The 18881-nt window shown below is 42.9% G+C and overlaps 1 protein-coding gene across 1 annotated transcript; it reads right to left on the bottom strand.

Annotated features, from left to right (window-relative positions):
- Positions 1-32: 32 nt before the first annotated feature.
- LOC130475674 (serine protease inhibitor Kazal-type 5-like) lies at positions 33-17996 on the bottom strand. Its single transcript, XM_056847509.1, has 7 exons — positions 17904-17996; positions 12770-12795; positions 10991-11121; positions 8242-8296; positions 3320-3450; positions 3166-3226; positions 33-116 (listed from the first exon to the last, which is right to left on the bottom strand). Exons 1-7 carry the CDS (start codon positions 17953-17955, stop codon positions 33-35), a joined length of 540 nt encoding a protein of 179 aa, XP_056703487.1. The 5' UTR covers positions 17956-17996.
- Between the last annotated feature and the right edge of the window lie 885 nt (positions 17997-18881).

Raw genomic sequence — 18881 nt, 5'->3', positions numbered from 1 at the left:
TTACAGCAGTTACCACTAGGCGGTCAACAGCACTAAATCCATTCAGATACTTCATTTGCATCAGCCCTCATGGTGCGTGTTGGGAATTTAGGGCCAATAGACATGGCAAAGTTCATCTGCAAAAGGCAAACTGCAAGCATGTGCAACCCCAGTTCAGATCAGAACAACACAGGGGCAAGATTTGGCTCTCTGTCTCCACATCAAAGCTGCTGCTACCACTCCAAGTTGTCATTAGCACTTTAAAGGAAAAAAGATGGACCCTTCTAAAAATGTCTCTTTCTTTTAAAGTGCTATTAATAACAAGGGGAAGGAGTTCTGATTGGTGAAACTATGTGGAATGTGAAGGGTTAAAGTCTAGAATTACTGGCTCCAGTTTGGAAAATTCCTGGACAGCTGGAGGTGGAGCCTGGGGAAAGTGCAGTTTGGGGAGAGGAAGGAGCTCAGCTGGGAAGTGATGTCATGGAGGCCTCTGTCCAAACCTGCCATTTTCTCTAGGGCACTAATCATTGTAGTCTGGAGATCAGTTGTAATTACAGGAGAACTGCAGCCCTCACCTGGAGGTTGGCAACCCTATTAAACTCCCATCCCTGCACAGCTCCAATTCAAATAACGACCCTGCATGTTTGAAATTTGCCTTTTACTGATAAATGGAGATCAGTAATTGTTGACACATCTGTCTTGGCACTAGGGTTGCCAACCTCCAGGTAGTTCAACAAAAATATTCACCGATACTACAAAGTTAAGCTGTAATAAAGAATAGTAAGGGGCTCTCAATGGTTATACAAAATCACAAGTATTCAATTTGACATATAACAGTTTACTGTGTCAACATTACAACATTACAACACTAAGACAACAAAGTGCTAAGTGATTCTATGTGTTACAATCAACATACAAGAACATACAAAACAATAGTTTAGAACTTGGTTTCAGTCATCAGACTTGCATTTTTCCTATATATCCCTAATCATCTACATGTGCAAAAAAAATTTCACTATATAGTTGTTTAAACAACTATATAGTGAAAACATTTTTTGCACATGTAGATGATTTGTAACACAGAGAATCACTTAGCACTTTGTTGTCTTAGTGTTGTAATGTTGACACAGTAAACTGTTATATGTCAAATAATACTTGTGATTTTGTATAACCATTGAGAGCCCCTTACTATTCTTTATTACAACCTCCAGGTAGTAGCTGGAGATCTCCTGCTATTTCAACTGGTCTCCAGCCGATAGAGATCAGTTCACCTGCAGAAAATGGCCACTTTGGCAATTGGACTCTGTTGCACTGAAGTCCCTCCCCAAACCCCACCCTCCTCAGGATCCACCCCAAAAACCTCCTGCTGGTGGTTAAGAGGGACCTGGGAACCCTACTTGGCCCTTAGAGTCCCAATACAAATGCATTAGAGCAGGGGTGGGGAACCTTTTTCCTGTCAAGGGCCATTCGCACATTTATAAAATCTTTCGGGGGCCATACCAGGTATAGATCTCCCGTGGGGGGGAGAGGCTAGGGTTGCCAGGTCTCCAGCCACCACCTGAAGGTTGGCAACCCCAGGGGAGGCCACCCAGAGAAGGCCTGCAGGGCGCCCCCACTCCCCCCTCCCAGGTGGGAGGGCAGCCAGCAGTGGGCCCCAGAAAACGAGGTGCCAGGGGGGCGCAGCCCACAGTCAATTGGCAAGGGAGGAAGGGAGGAAGAAAAACAGCGAAAGAGGAAAAGAGGGAGGGAGAAAGAGAGAGAAAGGGAGAAAGAAATGGAGAGAAGGGGAGAAAGAAAGAAAAGGATGGAGGGAGACAAAGAAAGAGACAGAAAAAGAGGGAGGAAGAGAGGGAGAGAAAGGAGAAAGAGTGACAGAAAAAGAGGAAGAGAGAAAAGCCTCCCCACACACACACACACACCGGCGCATGCCTGCCTGCGCGACCGGGCCCCAGCCACCCCACCTCCCCCGCCCACACACCCGGCGGCGCACGGAGCACCAAGCAACCGGGCCCCAGTCTCCATGCACTTTCCCCCCAGAGCTCCACGGCAGGGTTCCCGTGGCAGGGTTCCCGGAGCTCCCGAGGGCCACAAAAATGTCCTCGGGGGCCACATACGGCCCCCGGGCCTGAGGTTCCCCACCCCTGCATTAGAGGATAAATAAAAGCAAATTGTGTTTTGGGGTGAAAGCAATACCGGTCTTGATTTTGCAAAGCTATTTCATGGCAAATACCTTTTTGTTAAAGTTTTACTGAGGATGACTGCAAATGTGAAATTAATGTCCTTAGTTTCAAGTCAACAAATGACGGAGTAATTTATTCTTTTCAGCATGATGGTCAAAAAGTTTTATAATTTCTCTTTAAAAAATTTGGACCATTTTAGTGTGCTCCTCGTAAAATTCATATGTCTGAATTTCTCATGACCATCACTTGTTTCAACAAAAGCCATATTTGCTTCATGTCAGTTTGCAGATTCCCTACCCGGATATATTTCACTAGTCTTACCATACCCCTTTTGCTTCTCCAAGGATTCCTCAGATTTTTCCCCTAAGCAGAAAATTCTTTATTGTTTACTGTAATTGAAATTATAGACTAAAATTGAACATTCATTTCCCAAGCATTAAGAAAATAATAATTGGGTAAAGTTTCAAGAACTTTTTGTATGTACCATTGGAAAAAATGGAACTTACTTCTGAGAAGAACTACTTAGGATGGTTCTCATTTCACCTGTTGGTGCCTGAAATCATGAGCTCAAGTAACTCCACAATCAAATAGTTTAAGTTTAAGTCTGAGTAAAATAGAATGCAAAAGTTCTTCAAATTTATATTAGGAGTAAATGTCATGGCTTATGGGGGTATGGGACAACTTATGGCCATCATATGGCAACTAAGAGTGATTCTGTACATAAGCCAACACTCTGGACATGCACAACAGTTTACCACCAACTTCTATTAGTACAAAGGTACTCTGTCCAGCAGCAGGCTAAAAAAATGTCTGAACTGTGTGACAAGTCTGTGACTATATAGGGAGAGTTTTGCAGCATGCTTCTAGGTGAACCTGGCCTTTCTCCTGTCTCTGTCACCCAGAGTGGTGGAAATCAGTCTACAAGGCACTGCAAGATTCCATGAGCTGCAACATAAATGCAGAATGTTCATGGTTGGATACAAACCTGGGTAAAGTTTAATCTCACCTCCTTTCTTTCGTTTTCTATTTTGTTTTTTTCATACGATGGCATGTTCCCTCCATTTTTGCTGCAAGAAAATGTTTACAAAATATTACAAAAGATTGTTCTGGATAGCACAACTTGACTTAGTTAACCAGCAAATGTGTCATTCTCTACTCACAACTTTTGTGCACACATCATGCACTTATTGCTATATTGTCTGCCAAAAGCATCACGAACTGGGTCATTCTCTCTCGTACAAGTAATTCCCCCTTTCATGAAAAAAGGCATGTATTCACTGCAGCCATCATCCTACAGTGAAGGAAAAAGATTAATTTTTCTCCTGGCAGCCTTACTCAAGAAAATCTACCATACGTCATAATTTTGCCAGAGTGATGAAGGAACGTAAATTCCAATGGAAGGAATATTAGAGAACAATACGATAAGAATGGTGATCAATCACATTTCACTGAACTGAAACTAGCAGATCAAGTTCTTTTTTATTGTTTGTAGTTGGGAGGTTTAGAAATATTTTTTGTATAATAATGAAAATTATGATTTAATCATGCAGGTTGCAATCCACAGAAAAATAAGTATTTTAAGCACCTTTTAAATCAACAGGATATATAAACACATGTCTAACGCCTATAAAATCAATAGGACGGAGGGCCTCCTTACACGTTACAAAATCTTTGTTTATTTAGCAATAACATAAGGACTTTGAAGCAGATATTGGATGGGATTTTTTTTTTGTCTCCCAGACTCACGTGTGCCGTTTTCTCCTTGTGGTTGCATTGTGTGGGCAGAAGCAGATTAACAGGGCAATCCTAAGGAGAGTTACTCCAGTCTAAGCCCATTGAAAAGAATGGGCTTAGACTGGAGTAACTCTCTTTAGGATTGCACATTGTTTTCTCCTCCTTAAAGCACCCTGAGAAGTTACTATGAGCTTCATTTATGAAATCACATTACTTATGCAGCAGCACATAAGTTCTGAAACAGAGCCAACAGTGAATCCACACTGGTCTTTAAAAGGGGGAAAAACAGAATGGAAGGAAAGGCCAAAGCCACCTCTGCACATGTTCCCTGGTTGTAAAAACAATGACTTCCATGAGTCTGGGAGACACAGAAGTCCCATTGAACATCTGTTTAGGACTGTGATTCGGTTCGTCCTGAACCGAAAAACAGCCGAATTTCCCCCAATTCGGCAGCTTTCAGTTTGGATGGAACAGAATTTTAAAAAAGGCGGGAAAATGAGGAGCTGAATTCAGTGAGTTTGGGGCACGCCAAATAAATTCAGCAAATTCAGGGGCTCAGAATCAGCAGCATAACCGTCAGTTAGTAAGCAGCATTCTCCCGCGGCCAGTGGTGGTCAAGCTGGGTCTTCTCCTGGCCAATCAGAGCAGGGATTCTCACTTTTGAAATGGCCAAGAGAAGAGTCTAAAAACTACTGTCCCTCCTCTCCCGCCCCGACTGTATTCATTGCCTTCCAATTTGGTGGCAGTGCTGCTGAGCGATCCGATTCCTGACTGGGCCGAGCTGCTGGTACTTACCGAAATAGGATTGGATTTACTTCTCCTCCGTGCTCCTGCTGGAAGACATCCACACAGTTTGATTTTGGGGTTTTTTCTCTATACCTTTTCTCCTGTGTGTGTGTGTGTGGGGGGGAAGCAGAGTCTGTGTGTATGTGTGGGGGAGCAGTTTCTGTGGGTGGGTGGGGAAGCCGTTCTGCCAAGAGGGGTGTGCCTACTAGCCTCTGCGGGAGTGTGTGTTCTGCTTTTAAAGTTTTAAGTTGAGTCTGTGCGGCGGATAGCGAGTCTCTCTCCGCTAGGCACCCGGGCCGCACCTACTCCTTCTTGGTTTTTTCCCCATTTGGGGTTGAGCCGAACTGTACTGGTTTGAGGGGGGGCTTCTCCCGTTCTGCAGAGGGTGTGTGCCCGCTCACCTCTGCGGGAGTGCATGTGGTGCTGTGTTTTTGTTTTTTGCCCCTAGCCTGGCATTGAGTGTGACAGTGCGGCTTGCGTGAGTCGCTCCCTGGCGCCGCTCGGCACCCGCTCCTCCTCCTCCTTGGTTTTTCCCCCGTTTGGGGCTGAGCCATACTGGTTTGAGGGGGGGGGTTGCCCATTCTGCCTGGTCATTCTGCATTTGCCCAGTCCCGAGAATCCCGACTCTCAAGTACGTGCAAAAGGGGAAATTCCACCCCACCTGCTCCTTATGCATAGCTAGCGCACTTCTGTCCCTTTGCATGGTTTGCAAACTCCCAAGGTTGCGTCACGTGTTGCTTTGCATGGTTTTGCAAACTCCGAGTCCAAACGATCTATTTATTTCTATTCATTCCAATGGGTGGAGGGGGGACCCCTTCCGGGCCCCATAACTCGGGACCCCCAGCCCCAATCGACACCAAACTTGGGGGTTCTTGCAAGAAGGGTCCCCTCAAGCTATGCTGAAAAGCTTGGGGCCTCTACCTCCAAAAAGCCCCCCCCCCGGAGCCACGGAAAGCCGCAAATGTGTTTGTAATAGCTTTATTGCGATGGGCAGATTGGGGGGGACACCTTCCAGACCCCATATCTTGGGGAGCCCTGACCAAATCTTCACAAAACTTGGGGGTACATGCAAGAAGGGTCCCCTCAAGCTACACTGAAGGTTTGGGACCTCTACCTCCAAACATGCCCCCCGGAGCCGCAGAAAGGCGTGAATGTGTTTTTAATGGCTTTAAACAGCCAATTTTTTTTCCGAACTCCGAATCTCGCGCCGAATTGCATGGATCCGAATCGGGGGAGTTTGGACTTCGGCATTTCCCGAATCAAAATGGGCCAAATTTTGCCGAATCTGAATTTTACCGATTTTTTTTTCAACAGCCCTACATCTGTTTCAAATCCCTCACGTTATCGCTTAACAAACATGAGGATTTTGTAATGTGTAAAAAGGACCTTATTAGAGGGTCTTCTTGAACTTCAGGTTTCTGCCCACTGCCTGAGATTCCACTAAACCTATAAATGTATAATAGCTACTATGAACTTTGCTCTCTGCTCTTGACTGGTAGATTTTAAATATATAAGAGACACATTTTTGTGATCATGCTTAGAAACCCCAGCTGCTACTCTTTTTCTGTCAAATACAAACAAGTATGAAGAAGAGATGGTTTTTATATGCCAACTTTCTCTACTACTTAAAGAAGAATCAAACTAGCTTACAATCACCTTCCCTTCCCCTCACCACAACAGACACCCTGTGAGGTAGGTGGGGCTGAGAGAGTGTGATGAGCCCAAGGCTGGCTTCATGTGTAGGAGTGGGGAAACAAATCCAGTTCACCAGATTAGCGTCTGCTGCTCATATGCAGGAGTGGGGAATCAAATCAGATTCTCCAGATCAGAGTCCACCACTCCAAACCACCACTCTTAACCACTATGCCACACTGGCTCTGGATGAAGCACTACACCATGCTGGATGAAGCAATTTGCAAGGGAGAAGCCACACTTCACCTTTCTCCCACCTACCACTTTTCCTTTTCAGCTCCCCCTTTACTTCCAGCTGGATTTCTAGAGGCATGTTCAAAATTTTACCTACATTATAGGCTGGTCAAAGGATTAAAAAAAAGTTTGGCAAAGAAACAAAGAGCTGATTAAGAAAAGTCAGTAAAAACCTATTTGCTATCTAGAGAAACATTTGTGTAAGAAAAGGATTGGCCAGATAAATAAGGTGCAGTTAGGGCTTACTTGATCCCACACCTTGTCCTAGCTGGAGTTCTTGTGTGTTATTGCTTCACTAAGCATGAATCCAGTGGCAACAATGTGCTTGCACCTTTACAGACAGGGAAGGTAGTCCTTGCTCTCCCCTGAAGACTTGATAGTCTCAGAAAGACAATAGGGAAAAGGCAAAAAAAAAAAATCTTCAAGGCATTCTGCTTTGTGCTTGGCATAAACCGAAAACATGCTAAAGTTTCGGTTGCACTTAACCAAATAATAGTACATTTCAGGGCTAGAATGTTACAAATTACATCAACTGGAGTGAAAATATTTGGATCTGGATCTGGTTCCTTGCACGAAGGAGGAATCTTCTGCACAAAACAAATGAGCCTTCTCTGCTTCCAGCATAACCATCACGCTTGTCTCCTACACATATTTCAGTTTTGCATTCCTTTCCTATTGTGGACAGATACTGCCCTCGCAGTTATGGTATATGATGGCATTCATACTTCACTGGAGAAGAGTAGTTGCCATTTCCCACTTGCAGGATGCCACATTGTCCAGTGAGGTTTCAATAACATAATTATATGGGATTGGCAGTCCCACATCTCTGCTGTCTCATAACCACTCAGGGAAGTTGGGCACTGAAGTGTGAACTTCCTATCTGAACCCAAGTGGTTCTATTACTCACATGTTTTCCTAAAGTACTGTAGGTTCCAGGAAATGAAAGATGCAACTGCTCCATTCTGGTTACACCTCTATTCAGATACTACATAAAAACCCTTTAAAAATTTCAGAACATTTGTTTTCTGAACTCTTTGAAATTCACTTCGTAGTCCCAAATCTCCCCACCCTGAAATGTTGCTTCTGGGAGTCCCCTGTCCAGTGGATCCAAGCCAGAATATAATATATATGAGCATAATCCTGGAAAGGAATGGGGAAGGTGCATCCTGTCCTCATTGGAAAGAGGATGATGGTGAGTGGGCCTTCAGTTCCCAGTTTCCAAATTTCTAGTGTCAATCAATCCAATATTAATTAATTCAAAAGCTAGGGGTGATGGGGGAAGAACACACATAATCTGGCTGTCAGAAAGCATGCATTAAAAGCGGACCATTCCTGGCATCTTTCTACTGAACAATCAATAAGGCTGTGAAGGAGGAGACCATTGCACATTTCTATGTAATGCTGCAGGTCTGCATTTGTATTTCTTGTGAATATACTTAAATACAAAGATCAATCACTATCCTGACTCTTAAATCAATTAACATTGTTGTAAATCTGGACTATACACTCCAACTCACAAAGAAATTTGAAGTCTTCCATTTCAACACAGCCACCACCAAAACCATCAAATGCAGGATTAAGCATCATCAGATTAGGTAATAAGACTTCTCATGCTTTAGTAACAATGCCTTCCCACCTTTTCTGAAGTACTTGTAGACCAGCCTTCATTAATAACAAATCCTCTTTTTTTCCTATTAATAAAGACAATAGAAAGCACAGGTCAGGGTTATGAATGGAAAATTTAAATAACATATGCCTATAACACAAGGCTGTATGAATGCAATCATTCCTACAAATGGTTCCCTCTCATAATTATTAGCCCTGCTGGATCACACCAGTGGTCTATCTAGCCCAGCATTCTATTTCACACAATGGACAAACCAGGACAAAAGAAAGATTACTGAAGGATTTCCTGCAGAAGATTCATGAAAGCAGCACCTTGACTCTATTTTTTGTTTGTTTCCACTTATAGTCATACTATAGTTGTACTAATGTACTATAGTTGTACTACAGTTGTTCAGTATGCTATTATGCTATTATTGTACTATTGATGTGTAGTATTATGATATTATTGTACTATTTCCATATGTTGGATGTTGAATAAGGGAATCGTAACTGCACATCAACCTTGATCATTGGTGATGCCAAGGTGGTAGAGAGTGGCGTATAATTTGGTCACACTGGATGTGATATTCATGCTTGGCCTTAGCCAATCAGTATGTCAAAGGGGGGGAATGGTAGTCCAGCACAGTTTTTGACCCTGGATTGGCCCAGTGGACAGCCCTATCTTTGAACAAAATGAATTTCAGACCTTGACTCTGTATAATGTATTTATTTAAAACATTTTAATACTGCCTCTCCAGGAAGCTGTCCAAGGCAGCTCTATATAGTTTGCCATCAGCAGCTGTGGCTTTTGCTGAGATCACAATGATACAGCCCTGGGCCATTGTTTAGCATTCCCTGAGGAACATGGAACTGCAAGTACCACTAATCACAAGTACTTCTTAATATTGAGGGGGCCAGCTTGTCCAAATGATTTTTTTGCAAGACTCTCCCTCCAGACAACCCCACCTGTGTTTCACTGTGCAATATATTTGGTGTGGGGAGAGGCACTTTGAATTTTAATCTTACTTTGAGTTAGGGTTGCCAGGGGAATGTCTGGAACCCCTGGGAGACTTTTAGGGATGAGGCATGGGGGAAAGGCGATTGGGAACATAGCACTGTCACTTCTGGCTGGAACCCCCAAGTGACATCACCGACTCTCTAGGATTGCACCCATTCTAAGTGGTAAAAACGGTAGAAATCTGGAAGATTCCTAGAGCATGGCTGATGTCATTTCTGAGTTCCAGCTGGAAGTGACACTGATGCATTGCTGTTGTGTGTTCCCATTTCCCCACCACTGCTCAACTGAGCACCAGTAGGGTCAGATGAGCATTGTGGGAGCCTTCCTGCTAATAATGGGCAAATGGCAAGCCTACTTTGAACTATTGTTCCAATGGCTTCAGGAGAATCTGTGGATTCAGTTGAAGGAGAACAGGAGGTGGTCATCCATGGGAATATGTTATATCTACTGTGTCTGCTGAGTTAAGATAAGTAGCTACTGGGATGCCAACAGAAGTCTGTAGATTTCTGATGTATGAGGAACTACAGGAATAGAAAACAAAATTGCGCTGGCCTTAATCCTGTATTTAAGAAGGATCCCCCCCCCACAAGAAAAACAGTTTGCATGCACAGTCATGCTGTACAAGGGCACCATTCCTTGAACCCTAGCCTAAATAACCCTGACTGGAAGCCTCCAGGAGGTGCTGCTGACTGCTAATAAAGCATAAAGCCACCAGGACCAAGTGCAACTCTGACAGTGCATTCCTAAGGCGAGTTACTCCAGTCTAAGCCCATTCATTTCAATGGGCTTAGACTGGAGTAACACTCCTTAGGAATGCACTGTGACAAACAAAAACAATCTCATGACTGATATGAAGACCAGCATACAGTTTGGGGATGCTGGAAGATGTTATGGGTATGGGGCTTTTTGCTCCCTGGGTGCCAAAGTGAATGAGGGGGAAATTAAGTCAACACCTCTGTTCCCATCTCTAAGGACGGGGTGCTCATGCTTATGAACTGCCTGTTTATGTGTCCCATATTATATACATCTTCTGGTATTTCTATATCCATGTCTTTTATCATTTCGTCATATATCATGCAGGTTGCTTTCATAGCGTATTATATAATAGTGCCTTCCAATAAAGCGTTTCATTTGCAAAATGATCCAGTATCTTGGATCTCTGTGTGTGTTCCAGCTGGCAGTCATATACCCACCAGAGTGATAGGAACCTATAGAAGCAGAGGCCTCCTGCATAAGAGAACCTCTCACACATCCCATCCCAGAGAGGGCACTCAGAGAGAAGCAAAGATTTGTGGTTTAAAATATCATACAGGAGAACACATTTACTTAAGCATCTTTCATGTGAAAAGAGCAGATTCACAGACCAATCCACACATGTAAGTACCTGAAGAGGTACAGGAGGAAAAGGAAGTGGGAATGTTACATCCTTCTTAAAGGCACACTCACAAGTATCACAACAGGTACACATTAATATTAAACACCTGCATAATTCTTAATGTGTAATCCTGCTGGCTTTGAAGAAAATGCCAACAGGATTCTTGAATTCAGATATCGACCTTGTGTGCTAGAGAAAGGGCAGAAACTGACCTCTCTGTTCTGGGAGTTATAGCTTGCAACATTTGCCTCAGCCAAAGGTTTCTGCCATAAAGATGAAACTAGGAATCTGTCTGTAGGAGGAGAAGACACAGGGAAAACAACCAGTATAGCAACTCTTATCATTGCTTTAATGTCCCTGAAGCAATTGCTTATTTTTAATACTCACAAGACTTCGCGGCACATGACACACTTGTTCGTGTGTGTCTTGCCATCTGGACCAATGATAGGGTTGATGTCTCTACTGCAATATAAACTCCCATTGTGTAATAAGGGCTGGAATTCAAGGCACATGCCTTCCTAGAGGAACAAAGGAGCATTTAGTGAGGCTTGCCTGCCTTAGGCTGCAATCCTTAAATTGTTTACAATGGAGTCAGCAATCTGAGGAATACACAACCTCTTCCTATGCTTTGCTCCGCTTTGCTTTCCTCTGTCAAAAAAAGGATAAGACACTAGGAGACTCATGACTGGATATTCTTAGGATCTTTTAGAGCTTAATTAAAGAGGGTGCTTAAACCTATTGGTCCCCCCCCCAAAAAAAATAGCCCTTTAAAGCAAAATGACAGGCAAAAGATGGATACCTGCCTTTTTTTCCTTTAAAAGATTCAGGCAAAATATGGATACCTGCCTTTTTTTCCTTTAAAAGATTCACAGCAGTGTCCTGTCCCCTCAGTTTCAATTAAGCAACACCATGCAGGGAAGGAAAAGTTCAACTCCCTCTTTAAAAGGCTGGTTGAGACCTATGCTCTCAATCACATTTAAGTTGATACCAAGTTTCAAGACTTATGTCAAGGACTGGAAAAGTCCATAAAACAAACGACTACCTCCAGATTTCAGATAGTGCTTTCAGGAAAAGAGTGATGGAAAATAAGGGCCAAACAAGATGAGACAATTTTTTGAGAGATGTGTCTGGCTTCCCTAATCTGACTCTCATACCAACAGCCACCTGGCATGCTGCTGGGAACTCATTTCAAAAGTATTTGGGGCTTCAGCCTTCCCCCTGTGTGGTTTTCACAAAATCCAAAACAGCCCTGAGTGGGCCATTTGCCACACTGCGGGGGGGGGGGGGGACGACTGCATGTGCAGATCATCTGTCTGATGCCCACTCCCCACCACCACCCCGTGGTCCCAATCCAAATTGGGGCCCCACATGCTTGGGAAATAGGGTTGCCAGCTCTGGGTTGGGAAATACCTGGAGATTTTGGGGATGGAGCCTGAGGAGGGTGTCAAAGCGGCCATTTTCTCCAGGGGAACTGATTTCTATTGCATGGAGATCAGCTGTGATAGTGGGAGAACTCCAGCCGCCACCTGGAGGTTGGCAACCTTATTGGGAAATTAGTTCCCAGCAATGTGCTGTGTGGCCGTTGGTGTGACAGTTGGGCGAGAGGGGGATAATATACGATAGGTGTCTTGCAATCCTAAGCACAGTTGCACCCTTCTAAACCCACTGACTTTAATGAGAAGGATGTTACTCTGCTTAAGAGTGCACTGTAAGAACAGAATTCTAAAAAGAGTCTTTCCTTATTTGTCTTCTAAAATATGATTTCACATTGAGCTGATAAACTGTAATGACTACATGTGCGTTCTCTAGATGTTCATATATCTGAGTATCTGAATTTTCATTTTTGCTTTTGTTGAGACCTACGTATTATTAACACATTATATATTATTAACAGAATAACCTCAATTTTAATTATGACCCTCATCTTATGTTATTTATAGTCTGAAGATATTTCAGTACATTCATAAATATTTTTGAAAACAGCCTTTCATATTTAGGAGATTTATGAACACATGAACACATGAAGCTGCCTTATACTGAATCAGACCCCACACCCTTGGTCCATCAAAGTCAGTATTGTCTAATCTGACCGGCAGCAGCTCAGATTCCTTCTTTACAGTTTGTATGAACTATCTAAGAAAAAGTAATAGAAAAGTTTGGACTAACCTTGTATCTAGCTTGACTGACAACATCTGCAACAAAAATATACAGACTGTGAAATGTTGGAAAGTCCTTCAGAAAACAAATAAAATGGTTACTTAATTTGAACAGGTAGCCAGTGAATCTCGGCTTCTGGCTCTGATCCAAATTTGTTGTGTTTTGTTGCACATTGACACAGTGACCCCAGATGGGGTACTCGTACCTATCCAAGCACAACACAAATGAGCAGCTGCTTATACAGATCTCCCTTCTTTGACTGGTTTGAGTAGGATTTTCAGTGCTTTTGATTCTGAGTACATTTGCTCAGAAATAAATCGCATTATTCCAATAGGGCTTATTTCTGAGTAAACATGATTAGGGCCATTTCCACAAGGTTTATCTGCCTTAGCTTCAATGCTGTTGGGAAGTGTTTTCTTCTTCTAAACCACATGGCAGACAATTTCCCTGACACGGTCCCCTCAGCAGCCCTTTTCTCCTCTTTGCCACCTGTGTGTGTGTGTAAAGTGCCATCAAGTCGCAGCCGACATATGGAGACACCTTTTTGGGGTTTTCATGGCAAGAGACTAACAGAGGTGGTTTGCCAGTGCCTTCCTCTGCACGGCAACCCTGGACTTCCTTGGTGGTCTCCCATCCAAATACTAACCAGAGCTGACCCTGCTTAGCTTCTGAGAGCTGACGAGATCAGGCTAGCCTGCGCCATTCAGGTCAAGGCCTTTGCCACCTAGGGGCTTTAAAAAAAATTCACACTAGAATATTTTTATATTTATATTCCATTGTAACAGTATGTGTAACAGGTTCTTTGAATGCCTAGTTTCCATGTTTTTTTTTTTTTTAAGTAAATGTCTGGCCCCTTTCTTAGCAGAAATATAAGGATGAAGGCATGTCTCCACAACAGAAGGGGCTGGAGGCTTACTTTTTTGAAAGATGAGAGCTGGGAATTCAGAGAAGCTGTTACACCTATGCTTATAGTGTTATATCAGTTTATTAATATTCTACTGCTGGTGTAGTGGTTAAGAGCGGTGGTTTGGAGCGGTTGGACTCTAATCTGGAGAACCGGGTTTGATTCCCCACTCCTCCACATGAGCGGCAGAAGCTAATCTGGTGAACTGGGTTGGTTTCTCCACTCCTACACATGAAGCCAGCTGGGTGACCTTGGGCTAGTCACACACTCTCAGCCCCACCTACCTCACAGGGTGCCTGTTGTGGGGAAGAAAGGGAAGGTGATTCTCCCTTAAGTGGTAGAGAAAGTTGGCATATAAAAACAAACTCTTATTATTATTTAAAAAAAATGCCCAGGAGAAGGGGACTAGCTGCTGCTGGGAAACTGGGGCAGGGAAACTGGGGAGAAACCTGCCATGTGGGAGCCCCGCTGTTATCACGCTTTATCAGCAGCTGAATCAGCAATGGGGAAACCACACAAACCTGTCCCCATGTGGAAACCACCTATGTTTTGTCAGTCTAATTGCCCATAAATCTAGGGGATATGCTTCTCCATTGGCACCTATAGAAGAGAAATACTTTCTGCAGATCATGTGCTTGCAGATCATTCCATTTCCCATAAGTGGTGATGGGCAGCCTATAGGAACATTGTTCTTAGCATGGTGTTCACTTTAACGGGAACTTTCTAAAGAATTTCATGACAAGATTGTTGCTTGGGCTGTTCATCAACTCAACTAATGCAATACCTCTGAGTAAAGATGCACCAAAGTACACATCCACTTACTGTAAATACCTAGATTCATAGTGCCAAATCATAAAACGAATTCAGCTGACACCACAATATTTTCTGGTTTCCTCCTTCCAATTGCAACACCTTGTTCACAAACCCCCAAGTAGTGTTGCTAACTTTGGGTTTGGAAGTTCCTGGAGATTTGGAAGTGGAGCCAAGGGAAGGCAGAATTTTGGGAGAGGAGGGACTGCAGTTGTATATAATAGCAGGGGAACTGATCACCAAAGTCTGGAGATCAGTTGTAATTCTGGGGGGTCTCCAAGCCCTATTTGCAGGTTGGCAAAGCTTCCCCCAAGCAACTCCCTCTGGAATAGCATGCGGAAGTCCTTCTTGAGGGATGGAATGAGTAGAAATCAGGGACACCCCTCCCTTTCTCGAGCAGAAGTGCACATGAAGCCCTTTGACTCCCATCCCGATTATAAAACAAGAAATAGTCATTATCATAATGTAATTTTAACATCTAACTAACACCCAGGCATTTCTTCATGAAACCTATCATTTACTGGCTGAGTGATAGGAAGTTCTTAGCAAGTACTAGGTATTTTGTAGCATTTGTCATAAAAATACCATCCTCCTTGCCAAATCCAGTCCTAGCAGACCTATCCTCAACAAGGCTGGTTCGAATATACAGAAAAGCATGTAGTACATGCCCCGTGGCGCAAAGTGGTAAGCTACAGTACTGCAGTCCAAGCTTGCTCACGACCTGAGTTTGATCCCAACGGGGGTTGGTTTTAGGTAGCTGGCTCAAGGTTGATTCAGCCTTCCATCCTTCCGAGATCGGTCAAATGAGTACCCAGCTTGCTGGGGGTAAAGGGAAGATGACTGGGGAAGGCACTGGCAAACCACCCCGCAAACAAAGTCTGCCTAGGAAATGTCGGGATGTGACGTCACCCCATGGGTCAGGAATGACCCGGTGCTTGCACAGGGGACCTTTACCTTACTTACACACCTTGCAATACTATATAACCTCAGAAATCTCACATTTGAACATCCTCCATCCCCATATTAGAATCACCTTTTGTAGCACTCCACCTCATCTTCAAAAGGAACCAGACCTTCTAATTTTCCAGATGCAGTCTTTCATTTATTTTTTTGCCATCAAGTCGCATCTGAGTTATGGTAACCTTTGGTGAGGTTTTCAAGGCAAGAGACATTCAGAGGTGGTTTGCCATTGCCTGCCTCCATGTCACGACCCTGGCATTTCTTGGAGGTCTCCCATCCAAATACTTGCCAGTGCCGGCCCTGCTTAGCTTCTGAGATCTGACGAGATCCAGCTAGCCTGGGGCTATCCAGGTCAGGGCATACTCAGTATACAAGATCTATATTTGGTTTCCCTTTTGGTGTTTTTATCTTCTTCAGCATTTCTAAAATGTAATTAATTCAATGCTATTTTATCACATTATTTACTATTTATTTTTTACTTCTTTGAACCTTACCTTTCTCCCCAATGGGAACCCAAAGCAGCTTTCACCATTCTCCTCTCCTCTATTTTATCATCACCTACGACCCTGTGAGATAGGCTGAGAGTGTGTAACTAGTCCTGTAGACCAGCCCAATCACCAATCAGTATAGCAGCTATGTAAATACAATAACATTCTCCTCTATGAAATCACAGATCTAAAGTGCTTTTTACAATCTCTCTTTTAACATTTTTTCAGTCAACCCATCCATTATTTTGACCAAACATCACAAAATTTGTTCCTCCTAGTGCTCCTACTCCTTCTCTTTAATATGCAGCACTTTTTAAACCATCAAATTGTAGTCAACTTATGGAGGCCCATAGAGCTGTCAAGACAAGAACAACACAGAGGTGTTTGCCATTGCGTACCTCTGCATAGCAATCCTAGACTTCCTTGGTGGTCTCCCATCCAAGCAATAACAAGGGTTCACCCTGATTAGCTTCCAAGATCCAATAAACAGGTTAATTCCTTTGTACAGTGTTATCTTCTGCGGGCACATTCGGATAGGCATATCTTGCCACTTACCACAATTTGAAGACTACTCTGGAAGCTGCAGGCAAAGAAGATGCAACACTTGCATCAAACCACTAGAATGGGGACCCAAGGTCCTCCAAGAAAGGCAAAGCCAACTGAGCATAGAAAGCCACAATCCCCTGATACCAATTTGAATGAAGAACAAACCAACATGATGTACTGGAATCCAGAGTGGACGTTCCAGATTACAGATAATTTGAATGGCATATGGACCAACCTACTGCTGTAAAACAAGGCCTCCACATTTTGGAGGCATTCGAAAAAGTAGGTGCTAATAACATCCTGTTCTAGTTAATAGCCCCCAAGCACTACCTCCATCTTTCCATACAGGCTTCACAGGCTGGCCCACAAGACAATTCCTCAGGTACCAGGAGGTAATTCTAAACTACTGTCTCCAAGAGATGCCATACTAGGGATACCATGACACATGGGTGACCTGGTAAACATCCGAATCAGATGATTTTTAACTAGGGCCTCAAGCAGAAAAACTCATTAATGGTCACAACCATGAACTAATCCAGAACATGGAAAATGCCACTAAAGACCTTAGATTTTTATCCATCAACATGATCCAAGCCCTATTATACTTCCTCTGGCCCTGCCATATAAACTTATTTCTCTTGCCATGTCATAGATAAATTAGTTAGCTACCGGTAATAATAACTTACAAAGGAGTCCTCAAAGATAAATACTGGGTTAAATAATACAATCAAAGAACTAAAAAACAAAACTCTATCTCTGAGGACTCACCTAAACCCACAGTTTGCAATTATAGGACTCCCTAGACTTTCTGATAATAAAACTATCCATATAAATAGGATGATGTTTGTATAAAAAACAACAAGCTCTATTGAGTCATATTTAGTTGGCCTCTATCCACATTTTATCACTTCTTTTTGACATTCACACCATAGTGTTAATCTAGATGTCAATACAAATAATGTAAATACTGCAGAATCACACCCTCTCTATCATATTCCTCTGTTCACTTTCATCCCTTTCCAACAGGAACATTGTTAGAAGAATTAAAAATGTAATCTAGCTTTCACAAATACACAGATCACAATTCTTTAACAGATGAAAGCTATTTACTCAGAAGGCACACTGGAATGGTCCTCTCCAAGAAAAACAAAATCAGTGTAAACAATTGGCAGAAAAATCTTTTGAAAAGGATTTTCACATGCAAAATTTGAAAATATTTACCAGTGGCAGAATTGTATCATTAATAATATCATTCCTTAATAATATCAAAAAGATCTATGTCACAATCATGGGTGAAGTATAACAGGGTGGTTGTTCCTAACATTGGCTTTCCCCAGTTTTCTCAATTCAGTTAAGAACTAAAAGGCACTAACTCCTATTCTTTAGGCAAAGGCAGACACATGGACCTGTAACGATTATAACAAAAATTACTTACCTTCAAAGTAGCTGAAAAGTGTCAGGACCACAAAGACATCGGTTACCTTCATGGTAAGAATAGTGGTGGTAAGCGTGCCTTGATTCTATTAGTTCATTGCTCACAAGAAACTTCACAGAGTAAGCTTCAATTGTGTAAGTACATATGGGAGGCCAGTTTCTCCGCCTTCCTTATGACATAATCTTTAGAACAGCCATCATTAGCCATGAAAACCAGTCTGATGAGGGATAATTTGAATTCTGATGATTCCATCAACATAATTTTCATCAGGATGGGACAGGCTGAGAGTTACACCCTGGATTTTATCAAAACGAGACATTTACCAATACAGTATCTCATTTTTCAGAACAAGCAGAGCACCCTGGCTGTTGGAAACTCCATCTAAGAGGTACACTCAAATCAAATATCATAATGAGGGGTTTATAACATACTTTTGCTATCTTGAACTTCAGCATCTTGGGACCTTTACCAGTTCAAGCAGAGCCAGTAGGAAATGAACTCACTGTTGCTGACAATCAAACCATGTTGATGTAGCAATAGTAGGTATTTGTGTCTAGATCCCTGAAGCAGACTATCTGCAAAGAATTGGAGATCACAACATCTGCTCCTCCTATACTTGTTGTTAGCCTTGGCTGTTGATTGTTTGTGTAAAGTCCTCCTTGTACTAAGTACTCTTGCACCAAGGTTCCCATCACCAGTTTTCCCATTTGGGTGTTCATAATTCTACAGAAGCAGTAGCAAAGGAGCATTGCCCAGTGCTTTGCATCTTGATATATAAGCTGTGTTCCCTTTCTGGTACATATACCATTAAAATTGCCAGCTCCGGGTTGCAAAATACTTGGAGATTCTGGGGGTGGGGTTTGGGGAGGGGAGGGACTTCAGCAAGTTATAATGCCGTAAAGGTCACCCTCCAAAGCAGCCATTTTCTCTAGGGGAACTGATCTTGGTCTTATGGAGGTTAATTGTAATAGCGGGAGA

This window comes from Euleptes europaea, chromosome 1 (assembly GCF_029931775.1).
Source record: "Euleptes europaea isolate rEulEur1 chromosome 1, rEulEur1.hap1, whole genome shotgun sequence".
In the NCBI taxonomy this organism is placed as follows: Eukaryota; Metazoa; Chordata; class Lepidosauria; order Squamata; family Sphaerodactylidae; genus Euleptes; species Euleptes europaea.
The sequence above is the reverse complement of the archived record's forward strand: the minus strand, read 5'-3'. Positions and strand labels throughout refer to the sequence as shown.